The sequence below is a fragment of the Hemibagrus wyckioides genome, linkage group LG09 (assembly GCF_019097595.1).
Source record: "Hemibagrus wyckioides isolate EC202008001 linkage group LG09, SWU_Hwy_1.0, whole genome shotgun sequence".
Taxonomy (NCBI): Eukaryota; Metazoa; Chordata; class Actinopteri; order Siluriformes; family Bagridae; genus Hemibagrus; species Hemibagrus wyckioides.
The window spans coordinates 11,063,905-11,089,512 of record NC_080718.1 but is presented as its reverse complement, the minus strand read 5'-3'; the positions used below and the strand labels follow the sequence as shown (position 1 = coordinate 11,089,512).

At 39.1% G+C, this 25,608-nt stretch overlaps 2 protein-coding genes across 3 annotated transcripts; one reads left to right on the top strand and one right to left on the bottom strand.

The window, feature by feature from the left end:
- The first annotated feature begins 632 nt into the window (after positions 1-632).
- On the top strand, positions 633-11,685 carry dhx32b (DEAH (Asp-Glu-Ala-His) box polypeptide 32b). Its single transcript, XM_058398608.1, has 11 exons — positions 633-1,052; positions 1,530-1,723; positions 2,438-2,816; positions 3,757-3,990; positions 4,087-4,180; positions 4,260-4,409; positions 5,702-5,893; positions 6,211-6,351; positions 7,153-7,343; positions 9,748-9,938; positions 11,134-11,685. Exons 1-11 carry the CDS (start codon positions 828-830, stop codon positions 11,312-11,314), a joined length of 2,172 nt encoding a protein of 723 aa, XP_058254591.1. The 5' UTR covers positions 633-827; the 3' UTR covers positions 11,315-11,685.
- Positions 11,686-22,203: 10,518 nt separating this feature from the next.
- On the bottom strand, positions 22,204-25,316 carry klf11b (Kruppel like factor 11b). 2 transcript variants are annotated; one of them, XM_058399640.1, is made up of 4 exons: positions 25,118-25,315; positions 24,177-24,434; positions 22,978-23,827; positions 22,204-22,870 (listed from the first exon to the last, which is right to left on the bottom strand). In XM_058399640.1, the coding sequence occupies exons 1-4, from the start codon at positions 25,157-25,159 to the stop codon at positions 22,593-22,595; spliced, it is 1,428 nt and encodes a 475-aa protein (XP_058255623.1). In that variant the 5' UTR covers positions 25,160-25,315; the 3' UTR covers positions 22,204-22,592. The 2 variants fall into 2 exon arrangements, with proteins under 2 accessions (XP_058255623.1, XP_058255624.1); XM_058399641.1 differs by lacking the exon at positions 24,177-24,434 and having other exon boundaries at positions 25,118-25,316.
- Positions 25,317-25,608: the final 292 nt, after the last annotated feature.

Below are 25,608 nucleotides of genomic sequence, written 5' to 3'. Positions count from 1 at the left end.
ACCTGCACCCACACTGGCCCTTTCTGGATAAGATTGGACACCCCTGGTCTAGTCCATGAACCACACTGAACAGTAAGTTGTTGACTTCTGCTTTGTTGGAGTTTTTCCAAAGGAACTGAACCACCTTCCTGTGGACTTGCCAATCCTCAGCATGGCCAGTTTCTGATAGTATCCACCCCAAACATTTGTAGGTTATAACATGTTATGTCTTCATCCAATTACATGCTGAATTGTGGTCCATTCAATTCTGATGGTTGATGGAAACATTAACTGAAGTTCTTGACCTGTACGTGCATGGTTTTGCTGCCACATGATCATGTGGTGTTCCTAATAAAGGATCCGTGTGTGTGTGTGTGTGTGTAGAGAGAGAGAGAGAGAGAGAGAGAGAGAGAGACAAGAGTCTCTATCTATCTCTGTCTATATATTTTTTTATATTAACTTCTTAATATAGAAGTCTGTACTCGGATGTGATTTATTGCTGTAATAGTCGGAATAACTTGGAAATCCAGTAAGGATATAAATTCAATAATGCACAAAACTTCTGGCGCCGCCATGCTGCTGTGTTAGAAAGGGAAAGGGGATGAAAAGGTCACGTGACCGAGTCTGTGCGCTTCACCGAGTCCTCTATTCACTCAGTGGACATCTGTTGAGGTGGCGAGCTTCACGGGGAGTTTTCGGCGGGCTATAGAAATCTAATATATAATTTATTAGTTGAAATTATAAATCATGTTTAGGTTATAGCCGGTAATTACTGTTGACCTTCTTACGTCTGTTTTGCCCGCCTTTAGCCGTAAAGGCGCGTGAAGAAATTAAAGGCGCGAGGATATATGGATATAATTGCGGACATGGCTGTAAATCAAGACTGGGGCTGTGATGATATTATCCAGTTTAACCAGTTCGACGGTCTTCCTTTTTCCTCACGGTATTATACACTGCTGAAGGAGAGAAAAGCTCTTCCAGTTTGGGGAGCCAAATGTGAATTCATGGACTACATCACCAATAACCAACTAGTTATTATCAGTGGCACAGCAAGAACTGGACAAAGTACTCAGGTAAGTGTTTTCTCTTTTTATTGATTTATTTTTCTGTAACCTGTAGCCTACATCTATAACATTTCATTTCAATTCAATTCAATTTATTTGTATAGCGCCTTTTACAATGGACATTGACGTTCTTCATATAAATATATATATATATATATATATATATATATATATATATATATATATATATATATATATATATATAAGTTTAAATAAAAGTTACTATTTATCCCTAATAAGCAATCCGTGGCAAGGAAAAACTCCCTATAACATAGTCTTGGCAATTAATAAACTGATATGTTAAAAATCAGGGCCACACAAACTTATTGGTAAGCTCAAAAATAATTTTAGTGAAACGCACCACGTGATTCCTATTCAGTAAATCAAACTAAGCAGTTCATCTGAGGTAAAAAAAAAAAAAAGAAGAAAAGTTTGCCAGTAAGCTGAGCTTGTGACTGTGTGCGTGTTTCTGAATCCACCTTGTAGATCCCACAGTGGTGTGCAGAGTTCTGCCTGTCTGTGCAGTACCGGCACGGCATGGTGGTGTGCACTCAGATCCACAGGCAGAGCACAGTGCATCTTGCCCTCCGTGTGGCTGATGAAATGGACGTGAACATTGGCCATGAAGTAGGATACGCCATCCATTTCCAGAACTGCTGCTCAGCTGACACAGTGCTTAGGTACTTCAAATTATTTTACTATGTGTTGTTTTTTGTTTTCGTCCCAAACATGCTTTTACTCACTTTTCTTTTGTATTCAGCCCACTTCCCCCTGCACATATTCAGCAGGCTCCCCTTCCCCCCTGCACACGTCCTTTCATAGACGTCTGCCGTGCTAAGAAAAGATAACAAAAGGCCCACGGAATTGGTTTTGGGGTCCCCTTCAACAGCTGCCATGCCCCCACACAATCCATATGTTCATGAGGTGCCTTTAGAGCGGCCATTAGTCAGTCTCGCAAACAGTGACTATGATTAGAACAGCTGAGAGGAGCAGACTTAATGAAAACACTGACCTCAGTAATTACCTGTGTTAATTACTATCAGAGAATGCCCCGTCAGCTTCATTATGTCAAGTGCGAGGGGCAGATACTTGGATACTAATGTATCTGATTTTAATTTTTCTTTGTATGTTAGATACAGATTAGGGCATGTGTAAAGAAACATATAAGACTTATATTTTTATCATTTTAATGTTTAATGTGAATATGATTTTCGAACTCCTTTTGAAAATAGGTTCAATTTTAATAAATCAGCATTAAAATAATGAAAAGAAGATATATTAAAGGGTATCACACTATAGATACACACAAGCATATCATTTGCTATCATAACATCAATGTCACTAATAATCAGTATATTGATTCTACATTAATATTGTTAACGAACCCTTTTTAGGTACTGCACTGATGACCTGCTGCTTTGTGAGATGATGTCAGACCCTCTGTTGGAGCAGTATGGTGTGGTTTTGATTGATCAGGCTCAGGAGCGCACGGTCAGCACAGATCTCCTACTCGGCCTGCTCAAAGATGTGCTGTTGGCACGTCCTGAGCTGCGTCTGGTCATCCTCACAGCACCTCAGTCCTCTGACAAGCTTCTGCGCCACTACAGAAACGTGCCATTGATCCAGCTTGAGGCAGAACAACCCTCTGAAATAGTGTATGGCACCGAGAGGGGAGGTGTGAAAGACTATTTGTATGCCTCTCTCCAGATGGTTATGGAAATCCATCAGTCTCAAGCGGATGGAGATATTGTAGTGTTTCTGGCTACTGAACAAGTAAGATGATGTTTATTTATTTAGCAGCTTTATTTAGAAGACCCAGTAGTGATAATAGAGCTTGTGTATTTATAGTAGGGGTCATAAATTTACATATGCTTTGCCATCTGCATAATGTTAAGAATTATTAAAAATAAGGGTCAGTATATGATGTTGAGCATCATCTTTATACACTTAGGACAACTGAGGGCCTCACACACAAGTATTATAAAAGGTGCAAACATTCACATATGCTCAAGAAAGCAACACACCACATTATGATCCAGATGTGTACCAACTTTTAAACAGGATTCAGTGGTGTAAATTCTTATTACTGTGTTTAAATATCTTATTTTCTTCATTTAATACTGCACTTCAGAAGGTACATTTTTTTCTGGGACACATTTAGATGTTTCCCAAAAGACAGATTACACCGACCATACTGTTTAGTGTATTACTGTTTACACCCCCTGGCTCTTAATGGATCATGTTACCATATTGAGCATCAGTAAATGATTGCACCTTTTGTAATAGTTGTGTATGATCTTCTCATTTCTTCTAAGTGTTGGAGGATGGAGCTCAGCATCATATAGCTACTGCTCTTTTGTGTAAATTAAGTTATTAGTGTGTCTTGTGGACTATATGTAAACACATCTTGTGTGAAATAGCTTATTCATAGCGGGATTAAATAAAAAACAAGATGCAATTTTTATGATTCCTCTTATTCCTGGAATAATAACATTATTCCAGATTCTGCAAGTCTTACGAAAACTTATACTACTACCTGCATTTGAGAAAAATGAAAAATGAGTTGAGCAGAATGAGTTTTATAATTATTTCTGGGTTTCTCTGCATCTGTGCAAGTTACTGCAAGTGACTTGTTGTGCTGTGAGTGCAAATGGTGATATTTTCATATGCCAAGGTCTCCTCACCCCATCATTCCCTCTTCTCTTTCTTGAAGGAGATTGAATGTGCTCATGCCATCTTGAGGCGGGAAGGGGCCGGGGTAGCTTCATCACTAGGTGAGCTCATGCCCGTGTCAGTCTGTCCAGAGCAGGAGGACAATCTGCCTGCACTTTCAGAAGGGGAGGGCAGGTGCAGGAGAATCTTCCTGACTTGTGGTCCAACTGAAGACCTTTTTTGGGCCATGCATAGCATTCGCTTCATCATCGATGCTGGAGTACAAAAAAGATATGTATGTGGTAATTTCATGATTAAATTGTGTGTTTTTTGATTTTTGTAATGATGATTGTATATTGATTGGGTTGATATTGGATTGGTTCTTTCACAGGTGTACAACCCTCGAATCAGAGCGAGCTCTATTGTTATTCAGCCAATTAGCAAAAGCCAAGCCGAATGCCGCAGACAGCTGATTGGTCGGACAGGTAAGTGAATAAAACAAATTTTTATACAACAGCAGTTTATTCTTATTCTTGTGTAAAATGAATGGTGTGTTACTTGTAGGGAAGTGTTTCCGTTTGTACATGGAGAACACGCCGCTTCCAGCTGAGAATGTGCCTCATATCCTGGAGTCTGACATCACTTCAACAGTGCTTTTCCTTAAGAGGATGGAAATCGCTGGGTTGGGTCACTGTGATTTCATCGATAGGCCAGGTGAGACGCTCATAAACATGTTACATCTGCAAGCAAGAAATCCCATGATGCATTCATACATCAATAATAGGTTCCAATATCTACAGCTCAGCTGTAGCATTTATGATTTTTGACTTGTTGCTATGGTGATGCAAGAGCTGATCGAAAACCAAAAAGCCAAGACAGTGGTCTCTTTGGCTGATTTAAAAATATCTTGACAGGATCACATGATTAGTTAGTGTACAACAAAAAGACTTTGGATCTAAGTGGGAGAAACTGAAATAGGTTAACGTTATGCAAAGGGTGGAATGTGCTTCTTTATTTTTATACATGGTTCTTTTCCATTCTTGGCCAAACTGTATTTGGACAGTTAATATTCTCTGTAAGCATCTGAGCTATCAGAATTCTTTAATCCATTAAGGCTAATTTATTTGTTATATTTACATAATGATAATAGGAATAATTTAATACTGGTGCTCAAATCTACAAATGTCTAAAAAAAAGCCAGTATATTATCAGTAAATCTATTTCAGTACAGTTTAACATACTGACATGCACTTTATAAAACACTTGTATTAAGTAAACACAGCTAGTTCCTTATAAGTCCTAACACTAACAGCAAAGTATCATTTCTACCAACCATGCTTTATTGATTAAACTGTTAGCACAGAGCCATCCAGTCCACTAAGGTACGCTAAGATTTCTGTTATAAAATTCTGGGGTTTTCTTGTTGCCAGCTTTGTCAGAAAAATGTTCTCAGTTATTAATGCAGCATGTACTGTGTTAAGACATTTGAAATGTCTCACTGAAAACAATCTGCTTCTGTCCAACAGCGTTTAACAAGAAATAAGCCGATTCCTTTCCTCAGCATGTGCTAGCTAAGGTCAGCCAGGTTTCTCTTGGCCTACAGGTCCAGCACAGATGGCACTGGCCACATTACTGGGTGTCTAGCTGAACTATGAGGACTCTCACTGGCCTCTTTGTTTAAATGATGACCCACTTCTGGATGCCTGGAGCTCTAGGAACATCCACATGCACATCATTAGCAGAAAGAGAGACAGGAGAAAGTCTGTTCAAAAAGTATGCAGTAATGATCGCATAGGAGGTGTTGGATTTCAAATTGACACATTGTATGAAAGCTGAAGTTATTGTAATGTATCTAATATGAGATCTCTTTCATTCTTATTCTCATACGCAGAAGCTTTGCTTAATGAGTACATAAAGAAATGGCTCCACTGTTTGAGGATTTAGCAGGATTATAGGCTAACATTTTGAAAATAATAACTTATAGAACATATTTGATCCAATTGCAGACCCTGAGGGCCTCATGCAAGCTTTAGAAGAGCTGGACTACCTAGCGGCTCTGGATAACGATGGTAATCTGTCGGAGATTGGAATAATAATGTCTGAATTTCCTCTGGAGCCCCAGATGGCTAAGACACTTCTGGCTTCCTGTGAATTTGACTGTGTGAGTGAGGTGCTCACAATTGCTGCCATGTTAACAGGTAATTTCTTCTTTAATTAATCTGTGTAGTGAGGCACAACAACACCACAAACATTTTCTGCGTCTTTGTTTTCCACATATCCTGACCACACCACATACTAATTTACACTACCTGTTTTACAGTTCTAACTCAAACAGTGAGCAAATCCAAAGAGTCAACAACATGGAAATAGCAATTACTAGATAGAAGGGTCACAGAGGTTAGCAAGACTTTGCAATGGCCAAGAGTTTTGTATGATGGGATCTAGCATATTTCAGGAAAGTTTCAGAAAGAAGAGCATAAATCATAAGTCATGTTTCTCTGTGTGCATCTCTCAGCTCCAAGTTGTTTCTTGGTCCCGACTGTTGGGTTCAAACAACAGGCTCTCAAGAGTCATCAGATTTTTCATCACACTGAAGGAGACCACTTCACCCTCATCAATGTGTACAATGCCTACAAACAGAGCCAGCATAGCTCACGTAAGTCATGAAGCAAAACCACAACGCTAATATGGACTATCTATTCAAGCCTTTGGACTAAATCAGGTAGTAGACACACATGTAGCACTGTGTTTTATGTAATAAATAATAAAAAAGTTATCACTTAGTCCAGGGGTGTCCAATCTTCCACAAAGGGCTAATGTGAGTGCAGTTTTTTTATGTCAATCAAGCAGGAGCTACCCCTGAATCCACCTGTTGAGTTATCTTGGAAATACTGGGATATGTGGTTTCTGCATGGTGGCTTGCAGCCACACCTACCATTCATGATAAGATTGGACATCCCTGATTTAGATACCCCTATGCCCTCGCCATAATAAACAGTCAGAAGATGCTTTACCAGCATCTCCTTCTTTCACTTTCTCTCTCTCTCTCTCTCTCTCTCTCTTAAGGAAAAAAGCATAAAATACAAGTGTATGTATGAATGAGCAAAGTAAAGCCACATATTCACATCCTGGGATCATGAATAAGCCCAAAATCACATTGTACTTAAATGATTCAATCATGTATCATCATCACGTAATCATAGAAAAAATAAAAAATAAATCTTACAGTGTGTTGCCTGTCAATCAACTATGTTCCTTGTCATTTTGTAAAGAAACCAGAAACTCCTCTGTTTTAAACCCTTTCCCTTGCCAAGAAAGTTTTGACCCTCAAGACTCCTCATGAATTAAAAAAAATGTCTCCCAACAAAAAATATCACCACGTCAACGGTTGTAGCTTTCGTCTTTGTTAAACATCTAAGCAGCTTCATGGTTCTAACCTGTTTGATTCATCCCTCAGATTGCAGCACAGAGCGCTGGTGTGATGAGCATTTCCTGAGTTTAAGCGCCCTTCAGATGGCCGATGTGGTTCGAACAGAGCTCACGGAGATCCTGAAACGGTTAGAGCTGCCACTGTCCTCTCCAGCCTTTGGCTCCAAGACAAACATCTTGAACATCAAAATGGCTCTACTGGCTGGTTTCTTCATGCAGGTACAGCCATTATTATTATTATTATTATTATTATTATTATTATTATTATTATTATTATTATCAGGAAGAACAGACTCAGGAAAGCAGAAACAAATGCAGGTCTGTTTATTAGATACAGATACAGCATTTAATCCAACAACATGTTAAGAGACAGCTGGTCAAACCGGCAGACAGTTGGTCAATTAGCAAAACAGGTAGATGTAAGATCATGCTGAGTCTGAGTCTGAGAAACTGAGTCGTTTGCACGTGTTTACATTGTGGGTGTTCGTACACATTTTATTTGTCCTGTAAATTTTAGTATGCAGTATATATTAGGAATATATATTTAGTGACAGAAATGTTATTCAGAAAACGCAAAGAAATTAACATCTATTTGTTATTTCATTGAATTCAATAATTCTTGTTTTCATTTAGTTGTGTTTTCATAATAGCATGTACAGTTGTGCTCAAAAGTTTGCATAACCTGAAAGAAATTGTTAAACATTGCCATTTATTTGGAAAACATGACTGATAATGCACAAGATTTTTTTTTCTTATGTAAGGATAGTTGTCATTTGAAGTCATTAATTATAACATAGTTGTTTGACTCCTTTTTAAAACCTAATGATAAGTGAAATCACCCAAACATCCCTGATCAGAAGTTTACATATCCTTTAATGTTTGGCCACATTATAAATACACAGGTTGACACACGGAGGTTTAAATGGCTATTAAAGGGACGTTTCCACACCTGTGACTCATTGTAATTGTAATTATTGTCAGTGAGTTTCTCATGAGGTGATGCACTGACCATGGGGAAGACAAAAGAACTGCCAAATGGACCTGCATAATAAGGTAGTTGTACTTTATAAAGCAGGAAAAGGATATAAAAAGATCTCAATCTCAACACTTGAAAATGCTGTTCAGTGCTGTTCAAACTCTGATAAAGAGGTGGAAAATAAGAGGTTCTGTTGATACTAAGCCAAGGCCCTTGCCACAAAAAGACCCGCTTTCAGTACGCCAGACAGCACCTAGACAAGCCTCACAGATTCTGGAGCAGAGTCATTTGGAGTGATGAGACCAAAATTGAACTTTATAGTCACAACCATAAACACTAGGTTTGGAGAGGAGTCAAACAGGCCTACGGTGAAAACTACACCATTCCCACTGTTAAACATGGTGGTGGATCTCTTATGTTCTGGGGCTGTGTGAGCTCCAGTTGAACAGGGAAGCTAGTCAAAATTGATGGCAAGATGAATGCAGAATGTTATCAGAAAATACTGCCAGACAATTTGCATTCTACAGCATGAAATGCACATGGGATGCTCTTGGATATTCCAGCATGACAATGATCCAAAACACAAGGCCAAGTTGTCCTACAGCAAAAAAAGATGATTATTTTTTTACTATGGAAAAAATGAAGGTTCTGCAGTGGCCATTACAGTCTCCTGACCTAAATATCATTGAGCCACTTTAGGGAGACCTACCAAGACAACCAAAAGGAACTGGAGGCATTTTGCCAAGAGAAATGGGCAGCTATACTACCTGAGAGAATTAAGGACCTCATGCACAATTATTACAAAAGACTGCATGCCATCATTGGTGCTAAAGGGGGCAATACACAATATTAAAAACTAAAGATATGAAACATTTGAACAGGGATTATTTCCTCATTTTCTTTATTGTCATGTTTTATTTGATGATTATGCTATTCTGTTATGCCTTACATATGAACTTGTCATATAAGAAATAAAATAAATTTGTTTTGCCTATCCCAAGGTATGCAAAGTAATTCCGAACAATATTACAGTACCATTATGTAGGCAGTTAAGGATACATAGTAGACTTATACTCAAGACAGTTCAGAGGAATTAACCACTGAAATGATTTAGATTTAGCTTTTCAAATATATCCAGCCTTTTCCAGAAGTGTGGTTTCTTTAATCAGGATTATCCAGTCCTTGATAAGAGGGGGTTCAGTCCAGACCCATTTATTCATAACTAATTTCCTCCCCAACATCAGTAAAGTTTTAAAGACATTTGAGTATTTCATAAAAGAGGTGGGCAAAACACCCAGCAAGCGTATATGTGGAGAGGCTGTAACCTTCTGTTTACATGTTATTGATTGTCACAAACACCATTCCAGAAATCAGCAGCCAAAGGGCATCAAAAAGAATTTGCCTATACTGTTATTGCATTTAGGACATGTGGGTGATACAGTATTATTTAGAATAGTGATTTTCCTAAAATTAACCAAAAATAAAAAGCTTTGAAATGAACTTTGAATTTAGCCACGTTTATTTTTCGATGCTGAACATCTCCTTCCAGATAAACCAGTAACCTAATGTATGATCATTTAAAACATTCTCACCCACAGCTGAATGATTCAGTTTTGCACTTGCTCTCTGTACTGTCTGACATCTCAGGTGGCCAGGGACATTGATGGGACAGGGAATTATTTCATACTTACCCACAAGCATGTTGCCCAGATCCATCCTCTCTCTGTATATGGAGCCGAGTCGCCCAAGCCGAACCATCCTGAGTGGGTTTTATATCACAAGCACACACTGTCTGAGAATAACTGCATCAGAACCATCACGCAGATTTCAGCACACGAGTAAGTGCGGCATCTGGATCTTTAATCCTGTTTTTGTTTGAAGGAACAGCTTTTAGTAATATAGTGAACCTTTATACATTCTATAATGTCTGTATTTGTGTAAACTCTTGGCAATTTTCGAAACATATTTTGAAAGACTTTTACTTACTTTATTCCTAGCCAGTACTTGCAACCAAGTTCATGCAACAATCAGATTTGTTCCATATAAACTGTTTTATTAATCTTTTATAGCTTTGTGACTTTGACAACTAAATTGATGTTTAATTTCTTCTCTGCATTCTCTGAAACACATGTATTATTCGAGCATTCCTGACATATGTAGCCATAAATATTGCACTAGGGTTAGGACAAGTACCCTTCTGCAACAGCTATAAATGAAAAAAAAAAAGACTTAGCATAGTGGAAATCTCCCTGTTCATACAGTTGATCTGTAGTGTGGGAAACTTATATTAAGGAAAGGGAAATGGTCTACAATGAAAACGGGGTATGTGTTAGTGTCTAGTTTCTAAATAGCAGCGCATAAAGCGTGAAACTAGAGTTGATTGTAGAAGTTGATTCTTGCCTTCTCAGAACTTTCATTTTGTTACAATAATAATAATGATTTAAGTGTTTTTAAGTTGTGACTTCTGTGCAGTTTCTGATTTAACATTTCAATTTATATTTATCCCTACGGTGGCAAGCAAAAACTCAGAGATGATATGAGGAAGAAACCGTGTGCAGAACCAGTCTCAAACTAATCATCATCATCTGGGTGATAATGAATAGTGTCGATCTATTGGAAATGTCAGTAGTTTCCCGCCTCCACCATGTGTGCACACAGTTTCTCTTCATGCATTGGGGGTTTCCTCTGGGTACTCCAGTTTCCCAGTTCAAAAACATGCGGGATGTGGGATTGGCATCACTAAATTGTCTGTGTGTGAAAGTATGTGATTGTGCTCTGTGGTGGGTTGCCACCCCATCCATCCTTGTGCCCCAAGTCCCTTGCGATAAACTCTAGTGACCCTTTGTTGGAAGAATGCTACCGCAAATGGATAAATGGAAATAAAATCTGGGGAAAATGTGTTGAAATAGTGAAGAAAGAATAGTTTTCAGGTAGTTGCATCATCAGGATACAGTACAATGGTCATAATCTCATTAAGTTTTTTTTTTTTTGTGTGTGTGTTAACATTTTTGCCTGTTCTTGTCTCATGACCAGGTTCATCCAGATGACTCCTCAGTATTTCTTTTACAACCTGCCCTCTAGTGAGAGTAAAGACATACTGCAGAATGTTATAAAGCATGGATCAGCAGCACCGGGGAAGGGCAAGAGTAAAGCACAACCCCTTAACCACAGCGCCAGTGAAGAACAGTCCTATGAGCGCTGTGTCATACAGTGAACAGGGTATATCACACATTGTAGCCTAAAAAAACAGGGTAAAAACGTACAGGTTGGAATCACTTGTGTAGTGATGTAACAGTGTAAGGCTGAACTAAAGATGTAATATATGGACCTCTAGAAACAGCATCTTAGTTCACTGTAATGCTGTGAGGCAAGTATGAAAAACATGTATTTGAATACTGCTGTGCAGTGACTGTAGCGATTAGCTGTCTGTGAAACGCTAGTGACTAGACTGAGTTCTAGTAAAACCTTTGTGTGCAGTTTTTGAATAAAAACTACAGTATTTTTGTCAACAGTATTAGCTGCAGGGTTTATTGTCAGTGACACAAAAAATGTATTTATCTGCTCTGTTAATACAAGTTTGTTTAATTCCACTGTAATAATAAACCAGTTTATACCACAGTGCTGTCGAGTTCTCAATTCTGATCAGAATGGGTTAATATTTTCTAACAGCAGCTTTGACAGTAGTGTCGTAATTCAAATAACATTTCTATTACTGTGCACATTGTAATGTTTCTGTTTCTATAGTAACAACTTAAATATGGATTTGTGTGGTGGATGCGCCACATAAAAGTATATAAACAAAATGTGTTTTTTATATATAATATATAATTTTCTGAGAGAAAGTGTTTATTTTGTGTGTTTTTAAGGTGTCATTGCAACAATCTGTAAAATTTAAAGCATCCACCATCTTTTGGACACTACAAGCATTTCTTAGCTCATTAACTTCAGAAGAGAAAATGGAAAGAGGCTGTTGTTATATTACAACTATTTTATAAATAGTTTAAAAAATATCATAGGGGTAGAGTACACAATGTTTGGCCATACAGTGGATATTCAATACAATCACATGATTAATAGTTCAGTATATTGCTTTAATACAACAGTTGTATAAACAAGAAATTGTTGGCCTTTCAAATTCAGTATAGCAAAATGTTTGGCTTATTTTTGCTTCGCTAGCGGAAATAGATCCTGAAGTAGCTACACTCACTTCACATCGGCTAGCTCACACTGATTTGAACATTCCCATTTTAGTTTTCATCTGATGAGCTTTTGTCAATGTTATATTCAAGAAAATTGCATGGTTTGGCTTCTCAAGTCAAGAGTCAAGAAGCTTTTATTATCATTTTAACCATATATATAGCTGACGCAGTACACAGTGATATAACACGTTTCTCTACGACCCTGGTGCTACATTAAACAATATAACAACATAGAAGTACAATACAACACATCTAAGGACAGAAAGCTAGTCCTAGCTATATGGCCACAGGTGTGTAAAATCATCACCTAGGCATACAGACTGCTTCTACAAACATTTGTGAAAAAATTGCTCACTCTCAGGAGCGGTGTGGTACCATGATAGTTTTCCACCTGTGCAATAAGTCCATTCGTGGAATTTCCTCACTACTAAATATTCCATGGTCAACTGTTAGTGGTAATCTAACAAATTGGAAGCAATTAGGAACAACAGCAACTCAGCCACAAAGTGGTAGGCTGTGTGAAATCATGGAGCGGGGTCATTGCATGCTGAAGTACACAGTGCATAGAAGTCGCCAACTTTCTGCAGAGTCAATAGCTATAGTCCTCCAAAATTTGTGTGACCTTCAGATTAGCTCAAGAACAGTGCATAGAGAGCTTCATGGAATGGGTTTTCATGGCCGAGCAGCTGCGTCCAAGCCATACATCACCATGTGCAATGCAAAGCGTCGGATGCAGTGGTGTAAAGCACGCTGTCACTGGACTCTAGAGCAGTGGAGACGCGTTCTCTGGAGTGACGAATCATGCTTCTCTGTCTGGCAATCTGATGGACGAATCTGGGTTTGGCGGTTGCCAGGAGAACGGTACTTGCCTGCTTTGGTTTGGTGGAGGGGGGATTATGGTGTTGGGTTGTTTTTCAGGGGTTAGGCTTGGCCCCTTAGTTCCAGTGAAAGAAACTCTTAATCATACCAAGACATACCAAGACATTTTGGACAATTTCATGCTCCCAACTTTGTGGGAACAGTTTGGGGATGGCCTTTTCCTGTTCCAACATGACTGCACACCAGTGCACAAAGCAAGCTCCATAAAGACATGGATGAGTGAGTTTGATGTGAAGGAACTTGACTGGCCTGCACAGAGTCCTGACCTTAACTTGATAGAACGCCTTTGGGATGAATTAGAAATGAAACCCTATGGATTAAAAAATGGGATGTCATTAAAGTTCATGTGCATGTGAAGGCAAACATCCCAAAACTTCTGGCAATATAGGGTATGTGTGAATGAGTGTGAGAATATGTGTGCATATTAACTGGATCTTCCACACTTCTTGCACACCATTAAACTGAAAGCAGATGTAAGCATGATGTGTAAGAGTTGAATATTGTGGTATAAAACCAACAACATGGTAGTGATGATATTAAAAATGTTGATTATTTTCTAATAACAACGTGTCCTGGTTGTGTTTTATTTCATTTTATACTAGACCAGTATTACAGTGTTTATTTATTTTGCAGAACTGAGGAGGACTAAACTCACTTTTAACACTGGGTACAAGGTTTGGAGTCCTGATGTGGAAGTGATTTGGTTGTGTGGGTAGAACGTTAGGGGGGGAAAGCTGGCACACATTTGCTCATGGGCTTAACAATTGAATTTCAGTTTCTTAACTGCAAGTCGCTGGCTGCAAAGAGTTTGAAGGGCAAACAGATGCTACAGTTTATGCGGTAATCTGTTGGAGAGTTTTACATTTTATTTCTGGTTATGAGTGAAACAACTCCTTCTTTCTCCATCGCTTTTTGTCTGGGTTTCTTGTGTTGTGTAACTATAATGTTGTGCACAGCTGCTCGCACGCACGCACGCGCGCGCGCGCACACACACAGATCCTTATTCACAAGCACGCATCCAGATGGCTGAGTGGGGAGGCTAGAGAAGAAAAGTCGCTTCTGAGTGTCCATCATATGTGCACATTTTCTTGGATGTCTGAACAACTCTTGAATCCTGTACGTGGTTTTGTATTCGTATGGAGCAGTTAACTTGTAACTGTCCGTGTGTCTGGCCAAGCTAAAAAAAATGACAGCAATGCTCTGCTCTGTGGTCTAACTAGACGCGACCATGGGGATCTCTGGGAGCAGAAAGAAAAAAGTGACACCTGCGTCTGTGGCAGAGGGAGACACAAGAGCCCAAACACTGAAGTGTCAAACCTCCAGGGTTAGGGTTTCTCGGGGAAACACTCAGAGGAATCGTATAAGCAATAAGAAAGTCGCAGAGTTTTCAGCGGATCATAGCAGCCTGGCGGAGGAAGTGGACAGGATTCTCGAGACGTGCGAAAATACACGGAACACAGAGAAGAGGAGTTTCCAGAAAAGTCCACTGTACTTGTGTGAAAAGTACACCTTCTGTTATAACCACAGAGATCAACGTGATACTATACACACTTCTGATATTATTGTACCCAGTGATCTACTCAAGCCTGGCCGATTAGAAGACAAAAAGGATCAATTAAACAAGACCCAGAAACAGGTAATTTTCAAGTAGTAAACTTTTTATTTGTTTGTTTGTTTGTTTGTTTGTTTAATAACATGGGACTCATTAGACATTGTCAATATAACATGATATTAAAAATGTTTCTACAACTTAATGTTGCACTAAAACAAATAGAAATAAAAATATTCACTTACTGTTAACCTACAGTACTTAAGGCAAATGGATAGATACACTATATTGCCAAAAGTATTCGCTCACCCATCCAAATAATCAGAATCAGGTGTTCCAATCACTTCCATGGCCACAGGTGTATAAAATCAAGCACCTAGGCATGCAGACTGTTTTTACAAACATTTGTGAAAGAATGGGTAGCTCTCAGGAGCTCAGTGAATTCCAGCGTGGAACTGTGATAGGATGCCACCTGTGCAACAAATCCAGTCGTGAAATTTCCTCGCTCCTAAATATTCCACAGTCAACTGTCAGCTGTATTATAAGAACATGGAAGTGTTTGGGAACGACAGCAACTCAGCCACAAAGTGACTGATGGAGCGGGGTCAGCAGATGCTGAGGCGCATAGTGCGAAGAGGTCGCCAACTTTCTGCAGAGTCAATCGCTACAGACCTCCAAACTTCATGTGGCCTTCAGATTAGCTCAAGAACAGTGCACAGAGAGCTTCATGGAATGGGTTTCCATGGCTGAGCAGCTGCATCCAAGCCACACATCACCAAGTGCAATGCAAAGCGTCGGATGCAGTGGTGTAAAGCACGCCGCCACTGGACTCTAGAGCAGTGGAGACGCGTTCTCTGGAGTGACGAATCGCGCTTCTCCATCTGGCAATCTGATGGACGAGTCTGGGTTTGGCGGTTGCCAGGAGAACGGTACTTGTCTGACTGCAGTGTGCCAAGTGTAAAGTTTGGTGGAGGGGGATTATGGTGTGGGGTTGTTTTTCAGGAGCTGGGCTTGGCCCCTTAGTTCCAGTGAAAGGAACTCTGAATGCTTCAGCATACCAAGACATTTTGGACAATTCCATGCTCCCAACTTTGTGGGAACAGTTTGGAGCTGGCCCCTTCCTCTTCCAACATGACTGTGCACCAGTGACCAAAGCAAGGTCCATAAAGACATGGATGACAAAGGGTAGACAAAGCTGCAAAGGGTAACCGATGTCATATTGAACCCTATGGATTAGGAATGGGATGTCACTTAAGTTCATATGCAAGTCAAGGCAGGTGAGTGAATACTTTTGGCAATATAGTATAGATAGATAGATAGATAGATAGATAGATAGATAGATAGATAGATAGATAGATAGATAGATAGATAGATAGATAGATAGATAGATAGATAGATAGATAGATAGATAGATAGATAGATAGATAGATAGATAGATAGATAGAACTTTATTGTCATTGCAAAGTACAGGTACAGAGCAACAAAATGCCGTTTAGCATCTACCAGAAGTGCAAATAGTAGAAACTGTACAAATGAAGTGCAGATAAATATGTGAATATTTAGAGCAATAAATAAGGCTATGTCAGTATGTGCTTAGATAGTAACAGAGATAGTATACAGATAGATAGATAGATAGATAGATAGATAGATAGATAGATAGATAGATAGATAGATAGATAGATAGATAGATAGATAAAACAACATTGTAAATATTTTTGAGATTTTTTTTTATTTGTAACTGTAATTCTTTAATAAAAATGTTTTTGAGACAGGGATACTTTGTATTGTCTGTCTGGTGGATCCCTAGAAATTGAAACTTGAAAGTTGCAGTAGTTATTGAAAGATTTATGTTATTGAACTCAATGTCAATACGTCCTCAAAAGGTAATGAACAGTACCTGTTCTTGTCACTGGAGTGATGAATTTAACTTTGATAGCTTTAATATGTGTCTTTCGGCTGTGTATATACAGTGTTCCTTGAGGTGAATATTTGGATTATAATTTCAGATTAGAATAATATGTTAAAGCACATTTCTAGGCAAGGTACCTTTAACACACATACTAAAGTTACAAAAGGTGTATGCATGAATTTCCAGTTTTCTGAGAGCGCATATTATTTACACCTGGGGTGTCCAGTCTATCCATAAAGAGCCAGTGAAAGTGCAGGTTTTTTATTCCAATCAAGTAGATTTCAGCTGTTTAATCAGCTGATCTTGTCTTTCAGTATACTTAGTTGTGGCTTCTGCTTGGTTGAAATGAAAAGCTGCACCCACACCATCCCTTTCCTGATAAGATCGGACACCCCTGATCTGTGCTGAAGAAAGAATGCCTGCTCCTATAGGTGCTCTCGCACGTTCAGTTTAACTTAGTATTAGGTCAAAAGAATTTGAAATACTTGTTTTGTTGTCAATCGTACAGCTGCAGTGGATAGAGAAAATATTTGAAGAATGCTGGAGCAGTATTCCTTTAACCCTTTAATCAGATGTTTACAATCAGTACAAATGAACAATTTTATAACCCCAAGTCTGTTATGAGGTTAGTCAGGACACTGTTAGGTTTCTGTATTTAGAGTATCGTGATGCTGTGAGCTACAGGTGAGCAGGGCAGTAGGAAAAGGAAGGGGGTGTGGGCCCCCTGCTGGGCAAACAATTCACACATTTCCACAAAAAAAATTGGTATAGAGATAAAAAAAAAAAGAAATACATATGAAAATCTGCAAATTCTAATAGCCCAGAGTGTCTACTATCATATGAGCCATTAACCACTGCTGCGGAGTATAAATTTCATTTAATTTCATTGTCTGTACCGCTTATCCAATCTATCATCGTGTCACGGAGAGACTGTTCCTATCTCAGGCGTCATCGGGCATCAAGGCAGGATACACCCTGGACGGAGTGCCAACCCATCACAGGGCACACACACACACTCATTCACTCACGCAATCACACACTACGGGCAATTTAGAGAGGAGAAGCATATCTTTGGACTGTGGGAGGAAACCGGAGCACCTGGAGGAAACCCACCAAGCACGGGGAGAACATGCAAACTCCACAGACACACACACACACACACACAGTGAGCGGGAGCGAGTGGAGTATAAATAGTAAATATAAATAATAAATAAATTCAGTACTTCATCATGGACATTTTGACTTTCTCTTATGAAGAGTTCAGAAAGAAACTATCTGTATTCTGTACTAGTTAGATGTTTAAAATAATAGCTAATACTGAATGTTACAAGAAGCATTTGTATATATTTGTTATATATAACGTTTTCTCCACAGACTGTGGTGACAGCACCGCGAGCAGATCCATTGTGCACAAAGACACCACAGTAAGTAGATTGCGCTCCCATCAATTATTGATCTGTCACATGCACACACACACACACACGTTGCCTCTGACAACAGCTTAGTCTTTGGATACTGATGCCTCAGTTTTGACATGGTCAGACCACCATGCTTTATTTTCCCGATATCCTGATATACAACACCACCTTTCAGAAACTGAAACAGACTTTTAGAAAAGGTTTTAGAAGTATAATGGATGTTCCGGACCTGAGGGCTTTATTTGGTGATTTCTTGTTCTGGTGGAGCTTTATTAACAGTTCTTCTAGCAGCCAAACTGGGCTCCATACCAGCAATGAATCTCCATGGATGATCTTAATGACTTCTTATGAAAAATACGTCATACTTAAATACATTCTGTCTACTTGCACAGGATTTGAACTATTCATAAAGTCCACTGAGAGTCTGTGTGTTTCTTCCACTGCAGTGTTCCTGGCATTTGTGAGGACATTTCGCTGGCTTTGCCTGTGTCATATGATGCTTCAGAAGAAGACTTGATGACTGCAATAGAGAGAGAATTTGGATAGCATAGTTACAAGGCAGTTTATCTTGGATGCAAATTGCAATTGCAAGTTAATACAGACAGTAATGCAAAATACAGCTGCTATTTTATATAAATCTTACAGCCTAGCCTTTTCTGTTTGCCAAAATGCTTGAATTGTACTTATTTCACTCATATTGCATGGTATTGTAAAGTCCTTATGTCTCACCTGGATGCAAAGTCGCAAATCAGATTAAATCTTTGAAAATTGTTACGCGTAGAAAGAAGGATTTTTCCTGTTCACCAAAAAAAATTTCAGGGAAAACTTTTGCGCGTCTGGAATGTATGTTTAAGATCCATTTCCTGGCCACGGTTTGTGGTTCTCTCCACCCCTCAGTAATGGAATGTATTTGAATGTAATTATTTATCTGTTTGAGATACATGAAGACCTTTCCCCATCTCTACTGCATACTGGCTTCTGTTAACAGAATTCTAGTTGTCTTCAATTCATACAAAAATAAGGGAAACACACTTTGATAGCAATGGGTAGGAATAAATGATCTTAATAGTGGAGCTTCAATTTGGAATTATGCCTTATTTATTTCTTAATAATAAAAACTAATTAGTCGTTGTTGATGATGATGATCTTTCGGCTGCTCCCTGTGTGTGAGGGGTCGCCACAGCAGACCAACTGGACCGCACAACAACTTAGCACAGGTTTAATGACCGATGCCCTTCCTGATGCAACCCTCCAATTTTTTTTTTTATCTGGGCTTGGGACCAGCACTGCATCCAGTGGCTGGGGTTTGAACCCGGGCCTTCCACATGGTAGGCAAGAACCCTACCACTGAGCAACCAATGCCCAATAATTAGTTTTCATTAGTAATTGATAAAAAATTATTAAACACTGTATACATGACAACTAATGACATGCAGCAGGTAAAAAGTTCCTTCGGGATTAATACAGTCTTGTCTTGTCTTATTTTATCTTATCTTATCTTAGTTTATCTTGTCTTAGGTTGCTTGCCAAGTTAGTGTGGCCATGCTAATAATAATCTGATTTTATAGTGTCTGTAATAAAAAAATGCCAAAACTTTCTAATTAACATTTTTAAATTGAGAGCTAAAAACAATTTCTTTGGTGCCAAGCACATTTTATATAAAATTAGTCATTTCATTTTAGCTTTGCTGGGTCCCCTAATGAATACCTTTAAATGTGTATCTTGACTATTTAGTTTATTATTGTAAGACTGAATATTTAGTGTCAAATTATATTTATAATATATAAATTAATTAATTTATATAATTAATGAATAAAGCATCATTTACATTACATTTATGGCTCTTGGCAGACGCCCTTATCCAGAGCGACTTACATTTTATCCTATTTTTATACACCTGAGCAATTGAGGGTTAGGGCCTTGCTCAAGTGCCCAGCAGTGACAACTTGGTGGACTTGGGTGAACCTTCCGATCGGTAGTCCCAACGTCTTAAACACATACTCTCACACTTAAATCAGGATTGGAGATTAAAAATGCAATATACAGTATATACTTACTTTCTTTTTTAAATGATCTTCTCATTGGCGCATTTCCAGTTAAAGCTGAAAAAATTGTAATGCTTTGTTCAGAATGATTTTGCCCACCGAATATTTATGTATGGATGGATTTTATTTAACATTTTCTTTCAAACACTATATTATATTATATTATATTATATTATATTATATTATATTATATTATATTATATTATATTATATTATATTATATACTTAGATTTTTAACTATACAAGACAGAATTTAACAAAGTTTTGTTTTGTTCTATACCTTTCAAATTCTTACATTATTATGTGTGAAGTGATTTGTAACGCTGTAACTGGATGTAAGACAGTAAACTAAATACACACAGGACGGATTTGTCCACACTGGGTCGCTGTTCATGGACTGATGACCGGTACACTAGTAAACAAGGTGAGAAAGGCGGGGGGCGGGGTCTCGCTTCTGAAATCTGATTGGTCGCGCCTCTCAGCGCTGCAGTCAACCGCGGAATCTAATTGGCCCACAAACAACAGCGTTACTGGGCGCGTCAGGGATTTGCCTGTTTTCGTTAACCAAAGACATGGCAGAAAAGTGTGTTCAGAGTGAAAATCTCAGCTCTGAAGAAGTGTTATTTCTAATATGATGCAGATTTAAATCACAATAACTATATTTAATTGTTGTTGTTGTTTTAAGGCTTGACACTACATAGGATCAGAATTAAATTAAAATGAATTCATATTTTTAGTTTATTAGCTAGTTTTTTTTATTATTATTATTAAAACAACAGATATCACAATACATCTGAACGACCAAGTTGATTGTTCTTACAAATATATAATTTCTTTAAAGATTTATTATTCATGCAAATAAAGGTTTGTCTAATTAAACCCGCATACATTTGCATTCGAAAAGTTTGCTGAAAATCCTTTTATCATGTTGTAAATAAAATATACCATGCATTGTTATGAATTTTTCTTCATGCCATTTTATAACATAAAATCTAGTCAAATCAAGACAAATATACTATTTAATATAAATTATATTATAAATTATTATTATAAATAGTAATGCAATGCGATATTAGTGTTTATAATGACCACAGAAACTGCACTGACCTAATAGTTCCTCATGGGCCCTTGATTGCTGTTGTAGAAAGGACATTAATCAGTTATAGTTACATTATTTACTGTCCAGTGTCACTCAAAGAAGGATGAGGTTCCCTTTTGAGCCTGGTTCCTCTCAAGGTTTCTTCCTCATATCATCACAGAGTTTTTCCTCGCCACCGTCACCACACACCTGCTCATTAGGGATAAAATAAAATAAGGATAAAATAGTTTAATAATTTATTTTTATTTCTAGTTATTTAGTTATTTATTTTTTCCCCCTTTCCTTTCTCTGTTTATCTTCTTTTGTAAAGCTGCTGAGACAATGTCCATTGTAAAAGGTGCTATACAAATGAATTGAATTGAATTGATATGGTTTACTGTTTACAATCTATTTATGAAAGAAAGAAAATGAACTTTCTTTCCAGATATAATTAAGTGAACTTAACATAATTTCTGTTGAGGCTTAATTTTTTTAATACACTTTGACATCTGAAAAATGTCATGACCAAAACTGTAATACTATCTGCATTGTCTTATTTTAACCATCCAATAAGTTGTTTTTTGTTTTAATTTGTTTTAAACTGTGTTAAAAAAAATACATTTATTTATAGACTGACTAGACTAGACTATAAATTACATTAGAGAATATTTTGTAGGATCTAAATACAAATCTATTGTGCTGTTTTATTTTGCCATCTTTGAGCAAAGTTTTTAATCTGTGTTTGTACTGAATGTGATACAACGGATCTTCAGTGCCAGACTTCACAAAGCACACAGGAAATGCTCCAGATCAGTGTCAGCAAAACTGAACAGGAAAAAACACGACTGAAGACAAGGGTGGGCGTAAAAGATTAACTATTCAACACCTTGTCATCACTATGAATGTCTTTTTTGAGCTCACTTCCTGTTTGAATGAGAAGTGTATTTTTCACTATCTTTGGGTGTCACTCTCATTCGTTTGACTGCTAGCACAAGACTCAGAATTAATAACCACAAAAGAGAAAGGTGATTTATCACTGTTTACTGAAAATGAGTATTAAATAAAAGAAAATGATATCCTTAGTTCAGACAATTGCCCATAAGTAGATCCATGAGTTCTTATAATTTTCCTGTATTTAGGCATTAAGGAATTGGCTATTTATTTCCAACAGAATACAATTGTAATTATACAGAGACATAGAATTAAGACAAACATAGTACAAAGACTTTGGCAAAAAAGAGTGCATGAATGATTATAACAAGTGAGTAAACAAAACATTGCGTTCATTACAAAGTGTACAAAATGAGCAGAATGGAAAACAAGAGAGAGTCCAGTGCATGTCCATGTTTGTCCATGAGAATTAGCAGCCTTATCGTTCCAATAAAGAGTCTTTGTATGACTTGCTCCAATCAGATTCAGTTTGAGGCTGGTAACAGCATGCTGATTGGCAGAGCCTTGGCTGTTGTTATCTTGTTGAGATTTCGAACCTCTGTTTGCCAGGAGGGGATCTTCTTGGTGGTCATGTGACGGCGAGCATGCTTAGTAAGGTGGTCACTGCGCATGAAGCGTCTGTCGCAAACGGGACAGACGAACTTTTTCTCGCCAGTGTGTGTTCGCCGGTGACGGGAGAGTTCATCAGAACGTGCAAATTTTTTGTCACAGCCCTCCCAGTTACAGCTGAATGGCTTCTCGCCTGCAGGCACGGACAAAAACATGATTAGAGGCATACTACACGCTTTTTGACTCCTATATAAACAAAAAGGATGCTTAAGTAATCCAGCAAATCTGACTACACCTTACCTGTGTGAGTTCTAAGGTGTGCCTTGAGGTGAGAGCTCTTAAAATAGGTCTTCCTGCAGCCGGGGAAGCTGCAGACATAGTTGCGCCTACGGGAGAACTCTGATTGCGTGGTGCCACTCTGCCCTGAGGGTAAGTAAATAGGTGCAGGTGCCAGAGGCAGCAGTTTAGTGTTGCCCACGGTCACAACTGCCTGTTGTGGGCATTGCGGTGTCTGAGCCACTGATGCTTGAGGCATCACCAGCATCACAGTACCTTGTGGAACTGATGAACCAACAAAAATTGGCTGTGGCAGGATAGACTTTGGAGCTGGACTCTGGATAAATGCTGCTGAAATAAGTCCTGGTTGAGCCACTGGAAACATCTGGCATATAATGGGTGGGCTGGCTGTGGAAATTGGTGAACTGGAAACAGATTTGGAAGGGATCTTGTCACTGGAGGATCGGTTGCTGCTGTTCTGACACGTTTCTGATGAGGTGCTGGATGTATGGGATTGGCAGGGCGAAGAGGCTGGTAAGGGAAGCTCTGGCTGTGCTGGCTGTTTTGGTGGCTGAATGTGGGTGGGGGCTGACTGCTGACGTTGGACAGCATATGGAATGTTCTGGTAGACTGAACTGTCAGCTGTGTGCCGGATGACGCTGGTAGCCATGGCTCTGCTGGGTTGGGAGGAAGACTTCTCAGTGGTGGGAAACCACCTGGGAGGTGACGTGTCAGCACAGGAGGTCACAGAAGGTTGCTGGAGACTGGGACTGAGGACACTAGAGCAGGATTTTTTCAGAGGGCAGAGTGACGTGGCCACTGGTATGTGAGCAGTGGTCTCAGCAAAACTGGGGCTGTGTGGTGGCGTCATACACTGAAAAAAAGGAAAGATGCAATATATCAACTACATGTAGCCACAAGGTCTTCAAAATGAACACTTGTACACTGCATTCCAAAAACTGCCCATGTTTTATCTTGAACCGGCTAAGTAATTAATTAGTTACTCAGGCTGAAGTTCATCCAGCTTATCTACAACATGCCACATGTCTAGGCTATCATAAAGCTATCTCATGGAGTTTAAGCAAACAATTCGACCCTGTGAAGGTCCCTACTCCACACATCATGGGTCCACGTGTTATTCTTTCTGCTCTGGTGGGAATGTTTCGATTTTAAACAAAGCTCATAAATCCTTAGGACTAACTGGGTCTGTTGAGTTTTCTTACCAAAGAGGAGAGTGAAACAAAGTCTCCAGGGGTCTCTGGGGGTTCAGGATGCAGGAGGGAGTCACAGGAATCGGAGGCCGGGGTCAGAGGACGAGGTTTCAAACTGCTGGGTCTTTGGGATGACTGAAACCAGGAGCTCATGCAGACAAGGGCTTCTGCTGCCTCCAGATCATTGGACTCTGGCACACTGCATAACGACTGCTCACTGTCGTGCCTTTTCCTTTCCATATACGGTCTGTGAGTGTCCACCTGAGCTCCCTGAGAAGAAGACGACTTCATTTAAGTATTGCTTTAAGCTTAAATAGGACTTTCCGGATGTTTACGTGAGAAAACACAGCTTGAAAAAAAAGCCCTTTGTGCTTCAGGAAGCCAACTATTCCCGATGTGTAAAACAGTTATGATTCACACCATGCCCCTCCCATCTCTCTCTCTCTCTCTCTCTCTCTCTCTCTCTCTCACTACAGACAAATAACAGAAGAGTTGTTTACAGACATGCTGACTTTAGTAGTCATTTCAGCTTATTCTGAGACTCTGAAGCCGTTTGTCTCTCTGGTGGAAGGTTCTATAAGGAACCTATAACAACAGAGGGTTCCCCTAAGTAGAACCCATTAAAAAGCTAGAACCATCGGAAGAACCCTTGAGGAACCTTTGTGTGTGTGTGTGTGTGTGTGTGTGTGTGTGTGTGTGTGTGTGTGTGTAGCCTCATATTCACACACATTAAGAACATTAAGAAGCATATACATAGTGACAAAAAAAATGTAGCCATCAGGAACATATACAAAGTAACACTAACATTAAGTTTAAGCTCAGAAGTCTTTTATATCGGGAAATATAAATCTAATGTCTGGCTCTTTGTGTGAACCAACCAAAGCAATCCGGAGAGTTAGAATTCATTATTTAACGTTAGTAACAGGTAAACAAGTGGGTTTATTTGTTCTTACCTGAGATAATTCCTCCATATTGGGAAATAGTCGCGTTGACATGTCTTCAAAATGTATATATAGTTAAAGAAAACACTTCTCGGACCACAGAAGAGCAGAACAAAGGAGTCCGTGCTACTAACGCCCGTGTAGTGACGACTGAGACCGGAATTCAATTCGCTTTTACCACACAGCTCTGGCCTCAGCTGAGTAAAACAAGTCATGGGGGGAAAAAAATAGAAAAACAAAATTCACAACAGACTGGCGGGTGGCAACATGCGACCAATGGAAAACGAGCATGTGTGGCCGCTCGACCAATGGCGTGCAAACGGACGCGTGATCGGCGCATGTCAGAGCCGCGATTGGCGGAAGGAGGGTGCGCGGCTGTGGGTGGGCGTGTCGGGGGAGTCAGCAGTGTCAGAGCAAACCCGGTGAACCGCGTGCCGGGAAACTGGACGAAAGGTCACAGGAGCTTTGAGTAAAACGTTAGAGTAGTGAGTAATACCGCTTGG